The sequence below is a fragment of the Lissotriton helveticus genome, chromosome 7, assembly GCF_964261635.1.
Source record: "Lissotriton helveticus chromosome 7, aLisHel1.1, whole genome shotgun sequence".
In the NCBI taxonomy this organism is placed as follows: domain Eukaryota; kingdom Metazoa; phylum Chordata; class Amphibia; order Caudata; family Salamandridae; genus Lissotriton; species Lissotriton helveticus.
In genome coordinates this window covers 844,497,338-844,514,665 of record NC_136068.1, presented here as the reverse complement: position 1 = coordinate 844,514,665, position 17,328 = coordinate 844,497,338, and the positions used below count along the sequence as shown (strand labels likewise).

General features: G+C 42.9%; 1 protein-coding gene across 2 annotated transcripts in view; it reads right to left on the bottom strand.

The window, feature by feature from the left end:
• The window catches only part of FBXW11 (F-box and WD repeat domain containing 11), a 544,060-nt gene that overhangs the window by 501,602 nt on the left and 25,130 nt on the right, over nucleotides 1-17,328 (bottom strand). The window contains exon 2 of one of the 2 annotated variants that reach the window (XM_078653354.1): nucleotides 960-1,061. The exons of the other annotated variant lie outside the window; for it this stretch is intronic. Coding sequence (XP_078509480.1) covers nucleotides 960-1,061 — 102 coding nt within the window. The remainder of the gene's footprint in view (nucleotides 1-959; nucleotides 1,062-17,328) is intronic. 2 annotated transcript variants of the gene reach the window in all.

Genomic DNA, 17,328 nt, shown 5'->3' with positions numbered 1-17,328 from the left:
TAAGTAATATTTAACACTTCCTTCACTCCATATCATACATCTTCGCTAAAACACAAAAGATAACTGAAAGGATAGAAAACATTTCTTTCCCAGTGGCACAGACCGCATCAAGTTTCAGATATTTTCCAATGTTCTGCATTACATGAGGTTGCAGATTCACTATTAACTACAGAATCAAGATGGTTTTATCTTGGTACAACTACTGAAATGCATCAAACGAGGATAGCTGTTGACTACTGCGAGGTTAATGTAAATCCGCAACTGGCCTTTTCACATCCCAATAAAGAAGACCACGTGTGCAAAGGGAGAAAAGGCAAATTACTGGATAGAGGGTTGTGATGTTGATGACATTTCCTTATTAAAATACAGGCTACAGTCCCTGAGAAGTAATAACCAAAATGAAATGATCAATCTATTGGTTCAGCTTTTAGTCACCGGCATCTTCAGGACAAATCTTAAAACATATTTTGATCTCTTTCGGCAAATAAGCTTGCAAATTACCTTGCCCTTCCACAAAAAAACACTAATCACAATGAAGCATAGCTAATGTTTGCATTAATGTAAACAAAGCCAAGATAGACAAAGAGAAAAACAGCCCTTGTAAACGGTGTTCTAATAGATAAGTGAGGCTATTAATCAACTGCATATGATTTCACTTTTTTATTTATTTAATAAATAAAGATATATAAATAAATCAAGCATTCAGGCAACATGCAAAACGACTACAATAACTAGGGGTCTTTCAATGAACAGAAAATGGAACACATAAGATTGCTTTGCTCAGCCCCTAAAAAGAGAACCTCTACTTTGCAGGGCTACTACAAAAATAGAAAATGCGACAAAATACAGGCATGTTGCAGAACAGAAGACATTCAAACTTTTCGAACAAAAAGACTGACAGAGTTGCACAAATGTTTACAACTTATGCATATAACAGGTTCAAGAATGAAAAGAGGCACCTTGAGACATCTGACACTGGGCATGCTCTGGAGGCATCTCAGTGCGCACATGCTCTCTGCCAGGTTGGAGCAGCCTAGCCACAAAGACCTTGGCACAGAACACTGCAGGATGACAAAAAGGAAGGAAGAGATGCAGTTAGATGCCATAAAAACCATTTCACGCAGGCAACTAAAATATTAGTATAGTAACGCGGAAAGATTTTCTGAATGCTAGCTTTGTCAATGAGTAATGAATGCAAGTAAAAGGCAAAATAGATGCTGAGGTCCTTTATGATCTAAACGTTCAGCCATTTTGCACACAAATGCCTAATCCTTGGTGATAACATAAAATGGGATGATCCTAAAATGAAGAGCAATTTGGTAACAATTTAGGAACTTTTCATAAATGTTGGGGAAAATATTTTAACCAGAAGTAAATATTTAGGTTTTTCTTTCAAATGTTGACAACTAAGCAATGAAGGGGGCATCACTGGCTCAAAAGAAAGCATTCACTTGTGGTATAAGCACTGTTTTGGTAATTCCCCCAAACTCGACAGACTGAATAGCTTCATAATACATGTTACAGGAGAGCTACCTTTCTCATTTTATATTGGCGTTTTGTTAACTTTTCATTATTTTCAACAATGCCAAGTACATTAGATAACCCCTTAAATAAGAAAACCTTTAATGTATGCTCAGAGGGATAATAAACAGCTACGGCAACTCTTTATTATGCAGCTTCCTAGGAGCCACCTCTTGTTCAAATTCAGCTCAGTAGGAACAAATTAAATTTAATACAAATATGCATGAATATTAAACTTACCATTCATTGGCAACCAATGTGGTTTTACATTAAAGGATCAACCCCTAATTAGACTTTAGTAAAAGGTAGGAGAAGAGAACCAAGAGGCAAAGTCAATGATCAATCTAATGATATGAGCCTCTCCATTGTCATCAAAGCAGTTATTTTACCTTTGGTGAGAATCCCACCAACTTTCGGTGGACTAATTATATAAGTACACTGCAGCAATTGCACAAACAAAAGCAGAGTCACAGTCATTTCTACGCCAACAGTTTTGACTGCTTCTGGAATAGACACGGGCGAATCTGAAACATGATGCATTTGCCAAAGCTGTACCCGTAATAAAATGTTCTGGAACTAGATCAGACTTCAGTCTGACACTAGAAGATCTTGCACGGCCAGTCTAGAAGAGAAATGAGAAAAAGATTCCCTGGTGTTCTACTTCAAGTTAACTAGTAATAAGCCCAACAGCAGCTAGCAGTTGCAGATTGCTTCCAAGTTAAATAACACTAACAATCCTCAAGTACAAACGTAATCTAGGCTTTAGAGCACGTTAGCCTTGGAAGCAACCTCTTATTCACATAAGCACACATAATACAAGCATCAAATGCTTTAAAATGAAAGATGTGGCAGTAATTGGAAATCAGGAAGGATTCTGCTTGCACCAGAACAGAATTTTCAGCATCGCATTAATATGAATGTAAAACACTGCACTCCATGTAAAAGATAATTCATATATACTTACTAATATAATATGGTACTGGATTTACAATTTCATATGTAAGCAAGGGGTATAAAGTATGGTTTTCTTTGAAGAGTTTCTAATGTACACATCATAAACTACCTAAACAATATCAAGTCTTGCTTTAACAGAAAACTTCCCGAATAAAAAGACAGTAGTTACATTTTTTACAATGGTGGATTCTGCGGGATGGTCTAGGTTAGCAAATTGCGTTATCATTCACTATACAATATATACAGATAACAATACCGCAGCACCCCTTCGCCTAAAATAAACACCCACAATGGTGCTTGAGGAGAGAAAGCACCTTTGAGTGGTTTCAAAACATAAATTGGGCTTCCAATCCACTTTAACAGTCCCAACTTAAAGAAATGTTTAGTTTTATCCACAAATGAGAATTTGGAAAATTGCAAAGAATGAAGGAAAAATAGAAACAAATACGACTTAAAAGACTATTAGGTTGTTCCTGTGAAGGAATGTAAACTGGTGAAACTCACCAACAGGAGCTACATCAATGGTACTAAAAAGATGTACAACCTTCACACCACACTGACAGACAGATAAAGCATGTTTTAAAGATCCACTAATTACACGGATAATGGTTTAGTTAACAGTTTTAATAACCATCGCAAGCCTTGTGTCAAATTGAGTTTAGCGGCCCCAGAAATTGTGTACTCTGCATTACAAATATAAAAAACAAAATACATACAAAATAACAAATCATACAAGTAGGAGATTAGGCAGTTGCACAGCAAAAGCACAAGTTGGGTAAAAGGGGTGCTGACCACATGCAACAGAGGGCAGATGAAATTATCATTGGGATGGTGAATTAAGGACACAAGAGAGAACATGCGATTAGAAACGAGCACTGGCACAGCCAATAGGTCTAATCTTTTAAGCCATTTACTTTCCCAATAACTTTCTGCCAGGCTGTTCAGCACTATGGATGCAGCACAGTGTGGCTAAATAAGGTGGCAAAAAAAAACATCCTATTGTTTTATATGCTCCCTCATTACACATGTGCCTACAAAATGACCCATGTGTTTTTTCTTTTTATCTGCCAATCCAACTTGGAAAAGCAATTTTTCTTCTGAAAGCGTGTGGTGGTTAGCAACATTTTTATGTTTGGGGGATTTATATAGCGCATGGCTGCCTAGGGGCTTTCCAGAGCTGAGGAGAGGATGTCATAAGGAGCAAGACTAAAGAGTCAATATGAAACAGCCATGTCTTAAGTTTTTTTCTGAAGCTGCGTTCATCTTTCAGCAGTCTAACTTCCCTGGTCATAGAATTCCAGAGCTTCGGGACCAGGTATGAGAAGGATCTTCCTACCCATATTGACCTTTTTATCCTCAACGTCTTCATGAGGTGGTCTGAAGATTAAACATATGGGGAAATCAGTGTCCTAAGCAAGGCTGGGCCCCTTCCATTCATGGCTTTGTGAGCCAGGCAGAGGGATTTAAAATTGATCCTGGATTGGATGGGCAGCAAGTGAAGCTGTTTCAGGTAAACTTTCACGGACTCCTGTCTAGGTATTTTTAGAAGTAGGCTAGCGGTCGCATTTTGTGCAACCTGTTTACAACATTTTGGGGAACCCAGATACAGGGAGTTGCCGTAGTCAAGATGTGAGACTACCAAGGCCTGGACCACGGTTCTCTGTGTCTGTTCCGAGATAAGTGTTATGATCTTACGGATCACTCGGAGTATATTAAAGCAGAACAGAGGTAAAGCAGCTGGGGAGGGCTCAGAAGGAACACCGGGGTCAGTCGCGGCTGAAGCCACAGGGGTGTCATTAGCAAAATGGAGGGTGCAGGTAAGGGGGAAGCATCATGGTGGACATGGGGAGCAAATAGTTAAAAGGGAGAGAAATGTGGAGCATTGAGGAAAGGCGGAAAAGCTGACAGAGCAATGTGGAGCTGCAAGGGGAAATAGTACACAGGAGATGAAAGTAACACTGGCAGGGGAGCACACGAGGGCTTGGGCATTAAGGAGGGAAGACGAGGAAAACACATGGGTAAGACAGCAGAAAGGAGAAAGTAAGAGAAGCACTCTAGAGAGACAGCTGGAACCCATCCACTCTTCTGAACAGCTTAAAAAAGAACAATGTAGTGCCTTAAGAACCAAAACAGGGTAATGTCCATGCTCCAGGGGAGGGACAAACTCAAGAAGAGGAAGTAGAAATGTGGTTAAGAAATCAATACAGCAACGTGGCGATAGGTGACAATGTTTACCTCTTTAGCAAACCTTTGTTCCAAACGTAATGTGGCCTCCTTGTACACATCAGGTATGTGTTGACCATTTAGATCACGATCTTTTGGGAAATACTTAAAAATATGTTGTCCTTCTTTTTCCACAGTACTCAATAATAAAGCTTTCTTCCTTTCTGGTCAAAATTTTCCCCATCCAGTGCCAGGATATGATTGTCAAAAGAAAATCAACCCACTATTCTTATCGTATGGTTGGGGTTCTCTGATCAGATTTTTTTTTTTAAAGCTGGAGAAACCACAATAAATGCTGACCCCATTGCGAAACATAAGACCAGTTCTATTTTTTATGTTTATACAGTGAGTGCACTAAGATACTTTTCTCAAACATCACATTGTGTGAGAAACACGATGAAGATAACAGTTGCCCCTCTGGTAGACGTGTGAGAAGAGAAACAACCAAGATCTGGTTCCAGTAACTAGACAAACTATGTTGTTAGCAGAAATTGCTCTGCAAGACCCGAAAAGAACAGGCAACCGGCTTGCACCACTCAACATGTGTGCACTGGTCACAGTGGCCAAGCACATGCGCACAATATCCAGCGTGGCTGTGCTGTAGGTAACGATGTGAAACAGTAAATAATACTTCACTAATTACAGCTCGCCCCCAAAAGGCCTATAAAGCAGTAATGAGACAGGAAAAAGCTGTGTAAATATACACATGGCTTAAATTCGCGAGGCCAATAATAGGTCTAGTCTTTTGGATTTGCCAAGGCTTCAAGAAAGTAATTTTTAACATCTGCAAAAAAAGAAAACCATTGGCAAATTCAATAAGTCTAATATGAATTCTAACAACCCCCCAAAAAAGAAAAACAAAACACACACATTACAACCCACTTACTGTAGGGTAAAAAAAAAAACTGCTGCACCTATAAAACAGAATTCCTGTGTCTGCTGATTCAGACTACTTTTGTTCTATAAAATAATCCTTCATGTATCACTGTATATGAGGCAGAATGATTCACCAAGCTTTGGAATGAAGCGTGAGAGTAATACACCTCTGTGCAGAGCCAAATCACCCTATAAATATTTAACAGAGTTGATAACAAATGGTAATAGAGACTGCTGCACTATCAGGCAAGCCTTTAAAAAACAAGCATTGACAAAGCCAATAGGTTGAGTGCTATTTATAGGCTTTGCCAATGTTTAAGCAGAGGTGCCCACCTGAGTGGCTGCTATTCAGCATGGCTAAAAGTTAGTAGGGTAAAGGAGAGTGTTGTAAAGTGGAGTGGAGCATGATGGGGTGCCGCTCGCAGTAGTTTGCTTGCTTGGACTTTGGTGGAGTTTGGATCGCCAGGGACTGCGAGGACCAGCAGCCCATTTTCGCCACAGCTGTGTCATCTTCCTTCATTGTTCCCGCCGCTTGCCCGCACGCATTTACCTGACTACTCTCCCTAGCTTCGCGGGACGCGTGCGGGCGCACGCCGGGAGAAGCCCGGGACAAGGGCGGGACCGTCTGAGGCTGCTAGAGGCCGGGCTGGGCCTCCCCCCTTAATACTTGATCTGCAAAGTGAGATTTTATGTGCTAATTCCTTTTAGTTATTAAGTGTATGTTTTTTTTTTTAAACACAATTTTATTGGCCGAAGACATATTTATGCACAGCTCTGAGATCCAGAGGCAACTGCCACCATACTTTCTCAATATCAAGTTCAGCATTTTACATTTAAACAACAAAGGATCAAAAAAGAAGGGAAATCAACTATCCCCCCGCCCCCCCCCCCACTAGTCCCAGCCCCCCCCCCAAGCGCCGATGCTAGCTCGACTATTAAGTGTATGTTTTAATTGTAAATCTGGTTATAAGGTAATTGGACGTAGCTCCCCCCTTCTGCTTATATCATTCTTTCCTGTGTTTCCGGAGCACCCATTCCAATGGCGTTACGTTCTGGGAAAGGAAGAAAGGTTACGACCTCTACTATTGGAGGGACAGTAACTGGAACGCTCAATCAGTTACCAGGGCCGCTGTAGTACTCGAAAAAGAGATTGGTCTAACTGAGAAACTACTCTTTTGACCTCCTACTTGCTAAACGCTCTTCTCTGGGAACTATTAGGTCTGCGGTTACACCAGAACAATCACGGGAAAATGTTGCCATTGGAGATCCGAGCCCAAGACCCAGCCTGACGTTGGCAGGATCTGAGGGATCAGTGGTTTGCACTTCACCGAACACTACTATCGGCAGTTCGCCTCCTACAGGAAATAGGCGAAGGGAATTAAAATCGCCATCTTTAAATAGCTTGCCCAACATAAATTTAATTTCTGATTCACCAGTTAGTAAATGTACCAAGGCCAACCAGCTGCAGGGCAAAAGAAAGAGAGGAGGTGGGCCCCAAAAGGGAAGATCAGCCAAGGTATCTAAAATCACCAGACCTACCCCCGTTCCAACTACCACTGAACATCCCCCCACCTCCCCTATACGTGCTAGATATCTAAATCAACAGCCTGCACAATGTGCTGTAAAAAGTATAAATGAGGGTCTCTTAGCTCAAATGGAACAACTTGTGAAATCATTGTTGTTACCACTCCTGGAGAGAACCAAATTAATAAATGCTAACGTGGAGAAATTGGAAAAAATAGTAACAACAAACTCTAGTATGCTGAAACAGGTAGTGGAAGGATTAGTGGATTCTAACTCTCGAGTTTCCCAAAGCCCGGTCCCCGGATCCAGGACGAATACTAAGATTCGTCCCCATGAAGTAATTAGCAGTGCTAAAAATCAGAATACTTTGTCCCCTGCTGAGCGGAGTAGAGATCCAAGTAAATCTCCACGTCACATTATGGAGGGTGATAAGGGGATGGGAAAGGAGGTAGAAAGCCAGCTTGTAACCCATGACCAGGAAGGAGAGAGGTCAACACAAAGGAAAACCGTACTGGGTAAAGAGGGTGGTAATAAGAGGTGGCCCTGTATTGACCTCCCCCTAGAGTCTGTACCATACACTGTAATTTTGGCTGGAGTCCCCGGGATTAGCAAGGACAAGTTGGAAACCCATAGAGAGCTGAAAAATAAGGTCTCTTATTGGTTAAATAGGAATAGAACACTCCCACCATCTACAAATGCAGAAATTCTAAATGTCAGAAGGGTGAGTTGGGTGGGATGCAGACAAAAGGACATAGAGGGCGATTGCATACTTGTAAACTTCAGAGATCCTAGGGTGGTCAGGTACATATGTTACGAAGTAGGGTCTGGAGGAGTGGGAGAAATGCAATCGCTCGATTTGAACTATTTCTATGTTCGAGCTCCCCCATGCCCAACCACTTACCCCCACGATGGTTTCATTAAGAGACCACATAGCTTTAACCCATATGATAGGGTTGAGTCCCACCTCTCCCTGTCAAATCGGTATGAGGTATTTTCTGGGTTAGAGGGGGTGGATTGACATGAGAATAATATTATTGGATCTAAAGCGGTCCAGTTCTTGGGTGAGGAAAAATCAGGTGGTGGTAAAAGCAGGTTGGTGGAACTTGATGGTGGAGCGATGTATTTAGATAGCGATTTTTCCGGACTTGGATTGGGTACCAGTCAATTCTGCTGGGCAAAATTCAGCGCTCTTTGGGGAGTCTAGTTTAGGAAACACTATGGGAGGTTGGAAGGATGGTCAAAGTTTGGTGAGAATGAACATAGAGTTCCCTGATTGTGGGGCCTCGACAAATGGTAGGTGGAACAATAGGATCAAATCACAAACAAAATGGATGATTTCCAAATGGTGAAAATTGCCTCCTGGAATATAGCAGGGTTAAAAAGTAAAATATCCATTGCCGAGTGGTCGGAATTGGTGGACGACCAGGATATCCTTATTTTCCAGGAGACTTGGGCAGTGGACCCCATCCATCGCCTTGGGTATTTAAATTTTTATAAACCAGCAATAAGAGGGAAAAAAGGCAGACCTTCCGGTGGCCTAACCATCTGGGTTAGGCAATCACTACATTACAGGCCCCTTGAAGTTGTGGTAGAAAGCCCAGATATACTTGCCTTGAAGTGGAAACGGCCCAATCAATTAGAGACTCATTGTAAATGTGTATGCTAGAGGCCAGCCGGGAGGGCGGGGATTGGGAATTTCTAATGAGTTGGATTCCCTTTTTAATACTGTTGGGTTGGATGGTTATGTGATTGTGGCAGGGGATTTTAACTGTACATTTGAACCTTTAATTTATGAAGGCGTAACCATTTTTGCAGAGGAGGACGCTCAATGGAATATTCCCCACCTTGATTTGAACCCAATAAAGAAGTGGACAGAAGCAGCCTTACAGTGGATGGGCTTCTGTCTGGAGAGGGGTTTGAGAGCAGTAAATGGTCGTTCTAACTCAGACAAAATTGGCAAGACAACCTTTGACAACGGTTTTAGCACAAGCCGAATAGATTACATCCTTATTAAGGTCGAGTACTGGTCTATTCTCGGGGACTTGATAATTCCTGGCCGTCCAGAGAGCGATCATAATCCGCTCTTATTGAGTCTAAAAATAGATGGGGGTCTTGAGAGAAATAAACCATCTGAGATAGCCACTGCGGAGGCTCTGCTAACTAACGACTTGCGCAGGGTACGGTGGGCCAGGGTAATTGACGATCCCTTAACCCGAGACAAAATCTCCCACAATGTTTCCCGCACTCTTTGTGCCCTGCAAGCACTTCCATCCCAAGTAAAGATAAATGAGAAGACTATTTTACTCCATGAGCAGTTGTTCAGGGAGTTGAAATCCCACTTCTCTAAAAGTGGTAAATCCTCTAAGTTGCCATCCAAACCACCAGGGAAATCATGGTACAATAAACTATGCCGTGATGCACATGGCTTATTGGTGACAGCTATAAAATCTCGAAATACCCTGGAGATTAGGAAGGCAAGGCTAGCCTATCGAAAAGTCCAAAGTAAGTCCAAAAAAGACTGGGATGACCAGCACTGGCAAGAGCTTATTGAGGCTAGTAGATTGAAAAACCAGAATAAGTTCTGGCATATAGTTAAATGGGGGAACTCCGCCTATTCACAAGTCCCTGCTAATCATGTGACCCCTGCAGATTGGGTTGAGCACTTTCAGACTCAGTTTAGGGGACTAGAATTAGAAACAGAAATCCCCCACAGCGATATTTCTCCTAGACCTCCGACTCCCAGTCAACCCTTATTGTTTGATAAGAATGACGTAGAGGATGCATTAAGAAAGATCCAAGGTGGAAAAGCACCAGGAATGGACTGCATTTCGGCAGATCTTTTTAAACATGATTTAATTAACTGGGTACCCTACATTACATACCTAGACAATGCCATCTCGAGGGAAGCTGGTATTCCGGACTCTTGGCATGGGGCTGAGATCCTGCCCATATTTAAAAAGGGGGACCGTCCTGTCACGGGGAATTATCGCACGATAAGTCTGATAGATGACATCCAAAAAATAGTTGCTAGGATGGTGCTTGCAAAGATCCAGGGCTAGATGGACTTAGAGGACGTTTTATCCCCCCTCCAAGCTGGGTTTAGATCACGTATTAGTACGAACGAACAGGTCTTCAGGTTTATATTAATTTATTGGAAGGTTGTTAGTCTGGGAGGGGGCACTATCTACGCCGCATTTGTTGACCTTAAGTCTGCTTTTGATTTAGTCTCCAGAGCCAAGCTATGGGATGCTTTAAGAATCATGGGGATGCCCCAGAAACTTTTTAAACTGGTAACTATATTATATGAAGCTAATTTCGCACAGGTCAGATGGGGCAAACAAGGGCAGGTAACCAAGAGATTTCCGGTGTCTTGTGGTGTACGCCAAGGGTGCGTACTAGCACCAACCCTGTTTTTGTTGTTCATTAACAGGGTGGTGCAGTACTTTGCAGCATTTCCAACCGACGCACCAGCCTTAGGTGGCACCAAGTTTCCGCTACTTATGTTTGCGGACGACGCCATTATAATGTCAAAAACTCAGAAGGGTCTCCAGACAGCCCTAATCACATTTGAAGAATTTTGCCAATCTAATGACCTAGAGATTAATCAAAAACGAAATGTATGGTTCTAACAAAAAATAGACCTGTGGTTGCTCATGTTTCCATGAATGGCTCTAAATTAGAGCAGGTAAATGTTATGACATATTTAGGGGTCGTCTTGGAAAGTAAGCTCAGCTGGAAACCCCAGATTGATACTCTCTCTGAAGTTTGCGCAGCTATCGGGGTGTTTAAATAAGGAACAGAGAACCTCTCTAACTAAAAGGATAGGTCCCGCTTTGAAAATCTACAATGCCAAAATAAGTTCAGCGATCTTGTACAGCGCGGACCTCTGGGCTTGCAGACCTTTCCCCGATAGTTGGACTCTAAAATAAATTCATCAGAAACCTAGTGGGCCTCCCCCTTCCAGCGCTCTAAAGCCTCTGTTACTGGGCCTGGGCTGCCATGCAATTGACGATGAGGCACGTTTTAAACTAGGAGAATATGGACTACGCCTGAATTGGCACGGTTTGCCAAAGAAATTTTGGATGTTAGATTCTTGTTGGGCTCGGGTAATATTTCCTGGTTTAAAAAAGTAAGATTGCTTCTAGAAAATATGGGTTTGAGTAACTTATGGACCGATCCGGCTAATAATCCCTTTCCAACAAAAGAGGATTTTAAGGCATTATACTGGTTGACAGTACGACAAAAACATATTAATATGATAAACACCTCCTCACTGTCCGGTAGGTTCCTGGAACATAAACTTGATCCATCCTTAGAAGACTACTGGGATATAATCACCAAGAGTATTGACAGGAAGCTTTACCACCAGCTTAGGGTTGGTCTGCTCCCAATAAGATCCTTCACTAAAAAATGGAAAGGACAGGTGCATGAGCTTTGCCCTTGTTGTAAGGATCAGAAGGAGTCTCTTGGCCATATATTTTTTGCATGCCCTGCCTATCTAGCCCCCCGAACTAAATGGCTTAAACCAATCTGTAGAAACATGGGAAAGCGGGTGGGACTGGAGGCTTTAAGGATTATGAGGGCTGATACAAGGGAACCAGTGGTAATTGCAGTAGCAACATTCCTGGGCTGGATATGGATAATCAGAGCCAACTACTTCGATAAAGGCCAAACAGTAGTTACTTGAATTGTTTTAATACATTTTCTGAGCTCGCTATTAATTGCTTATATAAATTATCTGCTGTTTTACTTTGGTAGTTGCACCCTTTCTGCATATTACATTTTGCATTTCACTATGAAATGAAATGTTTTAGTAAGCATTTATTGTTATGCTTAATCGTTTTTTTAAATTATTCTGTAATAAGATTAAGGAAGATGTTTATGTATATTTTTAATGCTCGTCTTTTATGATGAATTAATCGAAATAAAGACGTATGAACTGAACTGAGTGGAGCATTATGGAGTGCCGTACAGTTGAGTTGAGTTGACTGGTGTGGAGTGAACGGTCATGAAGTGCACTACAGTGTTGTGGAAGGAGCAGACTGAAAGGGTGTAAAGTAGCGAGGTGTAGAGTACAGTGTCAGAGTTGAATAGTGTGGTAGAGTGGACTGGCAGTGTGTCGTGGAGTGGTGCAGAGTAGAGTTGTTATAGAGTAGAGTGGTATACAGCACAGCGGAGTAGATTGACAGAGTGGAATGGAGTAGTGTGTCAAATATTAGAGTGGAGTAAAGTGGCAAGGAGTGGCACAGAGAGAGCTGCATAGTGATTCATAGATTGGACTAATGTCACAGAATAGAGAAGAGTGCCAGAGGAGCAGAGTTTAAAGAGTGGAGCGTTGTAGAGTGGAGCGTTGTAGAGTGGAGCGTTGTAGAGTGGAGCGTTGTAGAGTGGAGCGTTGTAGAGTGGAGCGTTGTAGAGTGGAGCGTTGTAGAGTGGAGCGTTGTAGAGTGGAGCGTTGTAGAGTGGAGCGTTGTAGAGTGGAGCGTTGTAGAGTGGAGCGTTGTAGAGTGGAGCGTTGTAGAGTGGAGCGTTGTAGAGTGGAGCGTTGTAGAGTGGAGCGTTGTAGAGTGGAGCGTTGTAGAGTGGAGCGTTGTAGAGTGGAGCGTTGTAGAGTGGAGCGTTGTAGAGTGGAGCGTTGTAGAGTGGAGCGTTGTAGAGTGGAGCGTTGTAGAGTGGAGCGTTGTAGAGTGGAGCGTTGTAGAGTGGAGCGTTGTAGAGTGGAGCGTTGTAGAGTGGAGCGTTGTAGAGTGGAGCGTTGTAGAGTGGAGCGTTGTAGAGTGGAGCGTTGTAGAGTGGAGCGTTGTAGAGTGGAGCGTTGTAGAGTGGAGCGTTGTAGAGTGGAGCGTTGTAGAGTGGAGCGTTGTAGAGTGGAGCGTTGTAGAGTGGAGCGTTGTAGAGTGGAGCGTTGTAGAGTGGAGCGTTGTAGAGTGGAGCGTTGTAGAGTGGAGCGTTGTAGAGTGGAGCGTTGTAGAGTGGAGCGTTGTAGAGTGGAGCGTTGTAGAGTGGAGCGTTGTAGAGTAGCACAGAGAAACAGAGAAAAGTGGCACAGTAACAGAGGACGGCGTAGGGCGGCTCGGCCTGCAGCGCCGTAGGGCGGCACAGCCTGGAGCGCCGTAGGGCGGCACGGCCTGGAGCGCCGTAGGGCGGCACGGCCTGGAGCGCCGTAGGGCGGCACAGCCTGGAGCGCCGTAGGGCGGCACAGCCTGGAGCGCCGTAGGGCGGCACAGCCTGCAGCGCCGTAGGGCGGCACAGCCTGCAGCGCCGTAGGGCGGCACAGCCTGCAGCGCCGTAGGGCGGCACAGCCTGCAGCGCCGTAGGGCGGCACAGCCTGCAGCGCCGTAGGGCGGCACAGCGGTGTAGAATGTAGTTGCATACAGTGGCATAGAGAGGAGTGGCAGAGTGCAGTTGCATAGAGTGCAGTGGCAGACTATATTGTTTCTGAGTTGAGTGAAGAGGTGCAGTGGTATAGAGTAGAATGTCAGAATACAGTGGTGCAGAGTATATTAGAGTGGCAGAGTGAATTGGAGTAGAGTGGATTAGCGTAGTCTAGTGGCATAAAGCACAGTGGCAGTGTTGCAGAGTATGCAGTCAGAGTGCAGTGGTGTATAGTAGAGTGACGTGCATTGGTGTAAAGTGCAGTGTCGTAGAGTGCCTTGGCGCAAAGTAGAGGGGTGTAGAGATGCAGAGTATAGTAGCGTGGAGTGATTTGGTGCAGAGTACATGGCTTTGAGTAAAGTGCTGCAGAGTGGGGAGCAGCGCGGAGTGGTGAAGTGTGCAGTCGTGCATAGTAGAGCAGTGGGGAGTAGACTGCATTGGCACGGAGTGGAGTGGTGTAGAGTAGAGAGACAGTGGAATGGTGTAAAATGGAGAGGCAGGGTGGAGTGGTGCAGAGGCATGGAAGTAGAATGGTAAGGTGGCATACTGACATTACAGACAACACATCTTCAATTGAAAAGACCATTACATTTGCACTCACATACAGTTTTACTGATAAAAGTAATACGGCGCACAAACGATAATGTGTGGAAATGTCATCACCCAATGGATTGACTTGATTATCAGCACAGTTCATTTACAGACATTTAAATTTTGTGGTGTACTAGGGAAAAAAATATCTGCACAGCCTTCCTCAAGCACACTTCCCACTAGCCAGCTTGAGTGTAACATGAATCATCAGACTTTGAAGTCAGAGAGAATTAAAAAGTAAAACCCTATCTCCATGGAAGACACAGACTGACATGCGGTGGTTTTTTGAATGCACAGTATATGTGACAAGAAAAAGATTTAAAGGGCTGTTTACAGAAAGCGAATTTGTGGAAGAATACATTAAACAAGATGTGGGCAACGGGAGGGACGAACTAGAGCTGGACAGCCAAAAGCAAATTAAGCCAGCATATAGAAAGCCGGAGAATGTGAGTTACAAACCACAAAGCCAATGGTAAGGCATTCCCATGTCAACTTTCTGAATATCCCCAGATGCCTTTAGCAAACCAGACAGGTGCACTGTGTGGTAGGCTGGGACCTAAAACGCTCTCATCTATACACATGTATGCATCATCCAGCTGCCAACTTGAGAGCGAAACTTATTTTTATAAAAAAACATTTGACTTTTCTTGAGAATTCCATCTAAATGCATGTATCCAGTGAGGTGGCGGCCACTTGAGCATACTTAACAATTCTGCAGTTTTTAATGGTTTATGCACAGGTATCACTTACATTGCGCCACTTATTGCACAGTACACACTTTCTGCTCACCAATGGCTACCACACTTGTTTGTCATTTTGGACTGGATTAACATTTGCTCTGTATTTTACACAGAAATGCTCTTCATAAATATATTCCAACTACTTAATAAATTTAAATAAAAAGCACTCGCATGCCTTCTAGTCCATCTAAACATGTATGGTTTGCTGGCAAAATGAGACTCCACCAACTAGAATTTATAAATATTTTTCAATAAACATTGCATTTTTTACTACACTTACTCAGCTTCCTGTGGGCTGTGCTGTTCTCAATGTTATCTGTAACTGACAGAACTAAGAAACCAAAACTTAATCCAGGTCAGGACTGCTGACTGCAAATAACGTGGACCAGCAGGTCTTCAGGAGTAATCAGTCTTCCCATTCCCACCTCAGTAGAACAACTTTATGCAATGACAACAATGAGAATAACTGAACTGCAAGATTAGTTATTTTTATGAATAGAGGTTGTGCTTTAGTTAATTTTAAGCACTAACTCAAACTGTAGCCTTGCTTCAATATACACCTAATCTTTTAGCATACGTCGAAGATAAAAAATCTCAGCAGAATATTAATACTATTAATGAATTTGAACAACTACAAGCAATTACACAGCTTTTCAAATCAAAATGTAAGTCTTTACTTTAAAAAACAAATTAAACTGCCTGAACATTATTGTTCTAGTCATTCTACTCCACACCATCTTCAAAGAGTACGCTTACACAATTTGACTAGCTAACCCCGAAATCAAGGCATAAGAAAGGAAGTACTAGGCAACTCAATCCCTTTACTGTAGCATTTGAGCTCTGCGTTTCCAGAAACAACAGCAATACTGGCCAACAATTGTGTAGTTGCCATTGTAGACCAAAGGCCAAGGGGAGCAGTATGACAAAAAGCTACACCAGTAGCAGCAGCAATAAATCTAAGCTAATGAAGTGAAAGCATCCTCAAAATGATAAGCAATCTTTTCTTATTGTGCAGAACAGGAGCCTGGTAGGATGGAAAGGGAGGAGTGAGATGTTAGAGTATGCCTGATTTTAAAACTCACCCACCCACTCTTGACTAGCAAATGAGTATTCTAGCAGCAAAACAGAGGGCTTATATGTAAACACAAATCAATGACTAGAACGTATACACGAAGTCATACAAGCAGGAATCCCTGTGGGAAAATGAACATATTTTACTTAATCTATTTACAAGTTTTTTAAAAACACACAACCTGGCTGCATTGCATATCCCATCTACGTCCTTCAATAGGAGCTTGGCAGTTTTGTTCCAAAATTCTGGATTCTGTCACGAGAGCCTGCCTTCTCATCTTAGATATGCCTTTGCAGGATTGCTCTACTCTGCCTCATAACTCGTCACTTCTCACATGCACTGCTCTTTCCTCAAAGCAATCACTTTGAGCAAGACCATTCTAAACTCCTTTCCTCCTCGTCTCCAACCAGAACATACTCCTTGACCCCCTGTGTTGTCTTAATGCGGTGTACTATACAAGTTTAATTCCCATTATGATTTAACTAGGGTTCAATATTGTTTCCCTACACTAATTGTAATATTCAGCCTATTCCCCTTTCCTAGACTGCAACTTTTCACCCTAGTACATCTATTGACAGTTTGTCGCGTTCAATGAACTGCAGTGCAGCACTTGGGTACAAGACTTGCGCCTCGCCTGCCCCAATCTAGCTCCCATGCAAGTCAGCCTCCGTAACTCTCTCGACGCTTTACCCTCTCTCTCACGTTTACGCATCCTCTGCCTCGTCCGATCCGAACAGATTGGCTTATCTTTTCACAACAGCAGCACCTGTACTGATGCATTTTTAGGTCAAAGCCTACCAGACAGCACAGCTAACGACATCTTGGACATTCAGAAAGCTTCCTTGGGAACGCCTTCTGCCCTTTGTTTACCATCGGCTTTGTGGTTTGGAACTCACATTTGCTTCCTTTCTATTTGCTGTTTATTTGTTTTAGACTGACCAGCTGGAGTTAGTCTCTTTCCTTGCACAAACCTTATTTATTGTAGTCGCCCACCTGTGCTCGATGTATGTAGGGAGTGCTAGAGGAAGGCTGTACGATATATTCCACTGTATGTCACTTCACTCTGCAATACTGTACACCACGTAACACATTGCCACTCTATGTCACTCCAAAATAGGATGCTATCCCACTCCACAACACACTACTCCACTCTTCACCACCCCACGACACTCTTCCACGTGAATAACTTTTAGCCACGCTAGTGTAGAACATGGCCAAAATGCTTTGGCAAAGCCAATAAATCTTGCACAGGCATGGCCTATTGGCTTTGGCAATGATGGTTTATTCTCAGAGTTACCACAGTGATTACCTCCAGAGAATGGACAGAATAGATCTGCCGGTCACCCTAGCTGTCGGTGCAAGCCTTAAATTACCAAGTCAACTTGCCCATTTCCCTCTTTTCTAGCATATCTCTGTGTAACACAAGGATAGGCCGCAGTCTTCCTTTTTGCG